The 7,872-nt window shown below is 32.8% G+C and overlaps 1 protein-coding gene across 1 annotated transcript; it reads left to right on the top strand.

The window, feature by feature from the left end:
* Nucleotides 1-3,174: 3,174 nt before the first annotated feature.
* On the top strand, nt 3,175-7,312 carry LOAG_02361 (glycosyl transferase; the record flags this gene model as incomplete). Its single annotated transcript, XM_020445990.1, has 8 exons — nt 3,175-3,336; nt 4,030-4,195; nt 4,387-4,571; nt 4,830-5,033; nt 5,361-5,482; nt 5,587-5,820; nt 6,809-6,910; nt 7,175-7,312. Exons 1-8 carry the CDS (start codon nt 3,180-3,182, stop codon nt 7,310-7,312), a joined length of 1,308 nt encoding a protein of 435 aa, XP_020303618.1. The 5' UTR covers nt 3,175-3,179.
* Between the last annotated feature and the right edge of the window lie 560 nt (nt 7,313-7,872).

The raw sequence follows: 7,872 nt of genomic DNA, 5'->3' as shown, positions 1-7,872 counted from the left end.
AAGATAAGTTATATATTCGGAAATTCATTCAATTCTCGTATTCGATTACTATTGAATTCTAATCCCAGAAATAACATTAGATTAATAAAGAAAAGTTGGATAGAAGTTAAAAAGCATCGAAAGGTTGTGGTCTTTTTCGCTCCGAAACTGAATTATCCTTTCAAAGACCGATTTTCAATCACTTACAGTCACTGTTGTTGGAACTTCAACGTATTATCAGCAACAACAAATTAGGATCTGTAGATTTGACAGTTTAATAAGTCCTAAAAAAAGAAGTATTGTGTTGAAATTATACTTTGGTCATTTCTAATAATCATCAAGTCAGTCGTAATTTCGGGTTGCAAAAAATAAAACATTTTAAATGAAAGGATTAGTTGTGACTTTTTTCTAAATGCAAAATATTATTCTTTTAAAAAAAGAAAATAGAAAAGAACTTTCTCTCCGGCACATTTTTATTTGATAAATATTAAATCAGCCAACATGATATCGTTCATTTAAGGGAGGTGCAAACAAAGTTTTTAACAATAAGTTGGAAAATGATAAGGTTCGCCTGCTTTAGAATATCTATTTAATAATTGACTCCACCTATACCCGGCTTCCCTAGAATTCTTGCAAATCAGCAGTTAAAAAATAATAGCTTTAGCATACTTACAGAAAAAATCAAAAGTTTTCTTACATTAACGAAAGCTATTTGAGCAATGTTCTTTGGAATATATTAGTATTTCAAATGTCTGATTAATGATCTGATTAACTCCCTCTGTTTGTCACACTCAGAAATTGTTTTAATTGGACAAAAAGATATTTATTTGCTATTAAAAAAAAGGCGTAAAAAAAGTTAGCAGGACCATTTTTGTCGCAAACAATTTTCTTTTCTGATTTGTCACAATCTCGATCTAACTAGTTCTTATTCTGGTGTTAGCTTCTCAGGCTCGTTATCTTATCGTCGAGAATATTGAGAAAAAATTTCTGAACCATAGAAGGCCCGTAAGAGGCCGAAGTTAACTTTTGAACATTTTTTGTTTAAAGTGATGCTAAAATATGAGTTGCTTTACAATCGATATTTCAAGACATAAAAAAGAATTCTTGAACCTCGGTCTTGTTTTTTGCAAATCTACACTTTGATAATATATCTGCACCAGAACTGTGGATGACCTCATTCTCTCAATATCGGCATCAGAACTTAACATCAGATAGATGAAAAAAAGAAATGAAATAATTAAGTCACACTCAGTGCACAAAGTAATTAAAACGAGTCCGCTTAAGAAGGATGACACCAGGTACAGATTGCATGAAGGAATGACACAGCCCACAGTATTTTCTAAGCTTCCTATAATTAAGATTCTCAGTATTAAATACTAAAATCTTCCCGAAACATTCCATCACTATGAGTAATCAAGATTCAGAATCTTATAGGGTGAAGTGGAAAGTGCTTAGTAGAAAGGTCAAGGACCATATTACGAACATGCATCATCGATACGTGTAAGGGCCGAGGTTCAATACACATAAATGGATGGGAATAATTGGCGTTCGAGATGAATTTCTGACTACAGAATGAAACTTCAAATAAAAGAAATGAAGAAGACTTTTGATTACCAAAGATTGTAAAATGTCATTGAAGGTCTTCAATGACCACTGAATTTACCCAATCCTTTCAATCTATTATGGTCAGTCTCAAGTTTTGTTGTCAAATGTACTGTAAAACATTAATCATTGAGCAATGTTTTCTTTCAGATTGTTTTTTGTATTACGAATTTATTGTAATACTTATGTCTTTACTGATTAATATTGTTGATTTTTTTCTTGTTTTTTGTATTTATTCGAAATCAGATATGTTCAGATGTGTTACTTTAAATTAATGTAGGGTATTAGGATGTTCTGAATTTGAAGAACTAGTTATATGATAGGCTTACAATGATTAAAATATTAAACTAGCATTTTGAAAATGCGGGATGCAAAAAAGTTTTACGGAAAAGAATATGTTCGGAATATTTATTCATTTAAAAAAAGATTTAAATAAGCTGATTGAAATGAAATCGGCAATATATGAAGGCCATCGATTTCAGTTAAGTAAGCTTAACCATTCGTTCACTTCTGAATTCGTAATTTTTTTTCTGACTATTAAAACTATAAGAGCCTTTTGTCACTAAGAAGCAACGAAATGTTCAAACTTTCCCAAATATTGTATTTTAATTTATCAAAGAAATTTCAATTAGTAACCTTTGCAGTGTTATTTAAACTGTAATATTTAAGTCTTGCTTATCAGTCTTCATTATTCGCTATATTATTTCATCATTTCATTTTTATGCAGCTCCTCATAAAGGGAAAAATTATTCCGGAGTAAGTATTCTAAAAACAAGCAAAAATTTGGATAGAGTCTAAAATCAGTAAAGCCGACAATTCATCTTTTTCCTCCCTTGATTATCATGCTTGTTATCATTACGTATGTTTTCATCGCTGTTTAGTTCTTTTGAATACATCACTCTCATATTGTACCTTGATCCCTTCACGTTTTTTACGGATATAACTTCAGTATTCTGACTGAAGTATGATTATTGGAAATGCCAAGCTATTCTATAAACAGCTGAGAAAGAAGCGACTGTTGAAGCTTTAGATTTAAAAATAATTTTGCCATATTCCAAACAGATTAACTTTGATAAAAAGATCCGTTAAGAGTTCCTAAACCGGTTTTGATGCAAACCGTTCGTCTTTTCAACATGTTACTCGGTAACCTGTAGCATTTAAATCTAAACAGATCGCCTCCTTGTTAGTTTATAATTACGGATTATTAGTATAAGGGAAGGGGATTGAAATATGGTGGTTCGGATATATATGGAATTTTGCTCAGGCATAGGGAAAGACAAGGCTCAGAAAAGATAAAGTGTAGAGAATGAAAAAGGTGAAAAGGAAAGTAAACAAGAGAAAAAACGAAGATTAATTGATAAGCGTCTCTTGCATAACATATTAGATTTAGCAAACTGAAGGTTTCGGATCTTCACTGATCAGATTTCAGTCCGAAAGGAGAATTAAGCATTAGTATGTGACCACTTCCTCCTTTCCTTTGCAAAGTAATTATTATTCACGCTAACATTAATTTATTATTAAAAATTTTCTTTAATGTCGGTGGGCATTTGCATTATGCTAGTATCTAATAATCAACTTTGGAATTAACAACTTAAGGTATGCTCGTCGTCATCCTGCATCCTGAGCAATGGAACGGTGGCTCAGACCGATGCACACTCGGGATGATTAAACATTTCGTTGAACTGGGGCATCGAGTTATTTGGTACACGACGATGATCGACTGCTACTGGAATGCTGAAGAGTTCGATAACGTGGGTTAGTCTTTTTTATTTTCATTTCTATCTATTTTATCAATTTGCTCTGCTCATTGAACTAACATAAGTTTGAAGGCAATTATACAACAAAGAATACGTGTACCTTTCATATCTGTACACTTGAGAAAACATAATTTGAGAAGAAGCATAAGTTGTATAGAAAAAGGATAGATCTTAAACACTGGAACTGTTAAAGTTGTAATTGAATTCAGTACTAACCTGATTAAGCCATCGTTCGAGTTTGAAAATCTCGAGTGAAATGAGCTTCAGATTCCCGATTAGAGAATTCAGCAAGTAAATAAGTAACAAGAGGTATGGGTCGTAGAGATGAACATGCGAGATTCTTGTCACCTGAAACGTTAACTTTCAAATATTTGTAGACGATTATTCAGCGAGCAATTTTATTGTTAACATCCATTATGCAATATAATTTCGCAGAAATATTCAAAAAAAAAAGGCGGAAATAGAACCACAGATATTAATTACTTAATTAATTTCGATGAAATTTTAAACAAATTAAAACTGATTACTTCATCCTAATCTGATCTACTAATAGCTTCGGGATCATACACTAGCCATGTTGCATTGTTCCGACCAGTTGTTGGTTTTGAAATTAACGATTGGTAACGCAGGCTTGTTAGTAAGTTCGACTTTGATCAATTAACAAACTATGTTTGGAAAAAATATCTTTCAGAAATACGCAATGCAAATTTGCCATTGCATCCTGGAGATTGGTGGACACAGAATGTAGTGCTTGCTTTGCAACTTATATTTTCCGGTCTTGTTCCTGATCTTGTTGTCATTGATCACAGTGCAAGGTACATGAATAAAAACAATTACGATCTGCAACACTCTTGCAGGTTTCTTCTAATCATTGTGCCAGAAATCCTGCAACAATCCGTCAGGAAGCGCGCATATATGTGTATGGGTTTTTATGCGTAATCAATAATACTGCAACTGATTGTTGTTAAAATTTAAGTCTAATATCGTATTTGTATAGCATTTTAATAGCAACAACACATGAAATGCATAATCCTGGATTGTTTAACAGTTGTTTGCCGATGCTAAAATGGCGATTTCCAAAGGTCAAAATTTTATTTTATTGTCACTTCCCGCAACAGCTCGTCACACCTACACGCTTTTTTCTCTATCGTTGGTATTCGCGAATAATTGGTTTAATCGAAGGTCTGCTATTCCAGCAAGCTGACCTCATTATGGTTAACAGTCATTTTACAGGTAACTGGTTACCTAATTTGACTGTAATAGTTTGTGCAAAGAAAGTAAAAGTCACGCTTAATGAGGAAGGTATTCTTCCAAATGAAGCTACTTGTTAAACCATAAGAATGCAAGTTTGTGCTTCTGATTTTCAATTTAACTTCTCAAAGCTCGTCTTTTCCTTTCCTAGATTCCCAAAAAGTTGAATTACATTATTGAAAAACAAAATTTTACGTCACAGCTGGAATCGTTTCGAAAGATTTTTAAGGTTTCATTTAGAAAGTCAATTTCTTCGTGTAATGCCAGAAGTGAATCCATCCCGACTAATAGTAGTTTATCCTCCATGTGACGTTGACGCTGTTAAAACTGGAGGTAAACCAATTAGTCGCACACAACGTCAGTCTAACAATAAGCGTTACACATTCTTATCGATAAATCGTTTCTGGCCAGAGAAAAAACTGGATATAATTATTCAAGCTGCTGGTAATCTCTTCTTCTAGTTATTTTAATTATATCTGGAAACTTCATTTTCTCATGCAACACTTAGCAATTAGTTACTTTGGTAATTTAGAGTGACAATCATTTGTTCTAACCAAAATTATCAGTAACATTATATGCTTCTTATGAAGTCTCGTTTGAATACTTTATCAAAGTAACCACCAAAGTAGAACAACGTTAAAGCCACTTGAAATCTATTTTCCGAATGTTGCGAACAAATTAACATTGTACTTTAATATATAAGGAGTGGTAACGAATAAACATAAGATATAATTATGCCAACAATACTTTAAAAGTTGTACTACTTTGCAGCACTAATAAAAAGAAACATTAAGATGCGGCCACGTATTGTACTTGCTGGTTCCGTGATGCCTTATATACCTGAATCATTTATTTATTATAATTTACTACAAAAAATGGTTCGCGATCTGAAGGTAACGAAAATATTTTCTCTAATACTGACCGAATTCTTAAATGAAAATAATCAATTGGATAACGGCTGATTTCATAGTGAAGTATTGGTATTTTTAATCCACAGATAATACCTTTGCCTGTTCTATTTCATGTTGATGACATTGTGGAATTCGTGAAATCACCCACAGATCCGGAAAAATTCGCCTTGTATAGAGAATGTGATACAGTTCTCTACACACCACCGAATGAGCACTTTGGTATTGTACCTCTAGAAGCTTTACAGCAACGTAGGCCGGTTATAGTCTGTAATAGTGGCGGTCCAGCGGAAACAGTGGTGGAAGGAGTAACTGGTTCAAAGGTCACTTTCTTTTCAATGTTTGTACGGTTGCATGGGATTACGAGAATCTTTATTTTTGTTGCCTATGAAATATGGCTTAGAACGTTCTAGACACATTAATCATCTAAATAATCATCATTGATATTAATGATGCTTTATCATCTCGAAACCTTTTTGATTCATTCGCTGATAGTCTTGGATTTTTTATTGAACAACTCTGGTAACCGCTTTGGCTATCTTTCAAAAAAAAGAAATATTGAACTGACTTGAAGATGATCAGTTGGCCTTATTAAACTCAATGGATATCTAACTGCCTTATTTTTTATTGATGCCACCCTTGTCACATGAGGTTTTACATTGTCGTGTCTCAATGTTTTCAACAAGAAGACTGTTGTAGTATGCAATAATTATAACAGAGATACAAATGGAAAAGCAACAGCCTTGCGGAAAGCTGGTGCTTTTCCAACAACTATTGCTGACAACTATTGCTTATTTCTCTTTGGGTTGTCATAGAATCTAAATTTGCTTGTATTTCTGAGAAAGATTTCAATTAATTTAGTGTATTTTCTTCTTCTACGCAGTTTATCTTTACCTTTTGCATCTTTTCTAATCGGCGCTATCGACTGGAATGCATTGAATTTGTTTTCAATATTATCACTTGTTTAGCTGGATTCTCCATCATATCGCCATTGAAGTTATCATTCAAAACTTAAGGAATATTGATGATATAATGTGGTATGATATGATATCAATTCATATCAACTTTCGTATTAAAATTGCCTTTATATATTTTAAAAAGAAAAGCGAACATTTTCTAGTAATCAGTTAATATCATATCATACCATATTATATCATCAGTATTCCCCTAAACAACTTCTGTATTACTTTTCATATAAGCAACTGTTCTTTTGTCAGACAAAAATAGCTCCATTTTTAAAAGCTCATTTAATACTTGAAATTGAAGTAGAAATAATTTTGTTTTATTTCTTAAAAAGAGTCACTTTCATAGATAGCTGCTCCACAAGGAAAACTGTTAGCAATTGCCATGGAAGAACACATGAAACGAACTTCATGGCCTGCTCTTGATAATGATGACATCTATGAGCATCAGGTAGGGGTCATTTATTCTTCTTTTCAAATAGCCCTCACTGATTTAGAATCAGCTTAAATCAAATTTATGGAATCTTTTATGCTTCGTTTAACAATTTTTCTTTTTTGCTTTTACTTGAATGAATGGATCAAGCTTAGTGGCTATATTGGACAGAATTCGTGAGTGACCATGTCCACTACAGTCGTTTGGAAGATTGTTGCATTAAATAACCGGCAAATCGGATAACTCTATTGATGGAGAAAATGATTGTTGTGTTCATTGCAGCGAAAACGTTTTGAACAGCACTTCAGTTTGAATGAGTTTTGCAATCGAATCAATGATGCCCTTGATGTTTTGTTTCCTGATGATCCGGTTATGATCAGGAATACTTTATTACTTGGGGAAAAGAATAGATGTCAGTAACTTTCTAATGCCACTTTTTATATGCATTCTCAGTATGTAATTTCTATGCATTCGTTGTTAACGTGGATATTTTTGTCAGCTTCATATATATACTACCTTCATTTCTCATTTTTCTGTCCAAGCCTATCTGAACAATAAAGCGGAGAAATCATGACAAATAGATCAAGTGGCCTCAAATAGAAAATTCTCGGAACCAGTAGATAGAGTAAATTCTTACTAGAAGTACTTGGTGGAAAAATTTCTCAGACAGTTAGGAGTTTCTCGAATACTTATTATTTTTCTTCATCCCTTCATTAATTTTATAAATCCTATAATAACCAGCAACTGTTAGGAACTTGTCATTAATTCGGTATTGTAATTTGTCATTAATTCGGTATTGTAATTGTAATTTGTATTTCCGACTTTTCTTCCACTTCCGGCATAGGAATAAAGCAGTGATAGGAATAAAGCAGTGACATCAGTGAAAGTTCAATCCTATTAGTTTCATCGAAATTTCATCGATAATCAGGTGAGAAATTTTCCAGTTTTAACGGTTAAATCGATTGAAAGAATAACGATAG

The sequence above is a fragment of the Loa loa genome (assembly GCF_000183805.2).
Source record: "Loa loa unplaced genomic scaffold supercont3.32, whole genome shotgun sequence".
NCBI classification, from domain to species: Eukaryota; Metazoa; Nematoda; class Chromadorea; order Rhabditida; family Onchocercidae; genus Loa; species Loa loa.
This window is presented reverse-complemented; position numbering and strand designations above follow the sequence as displayed.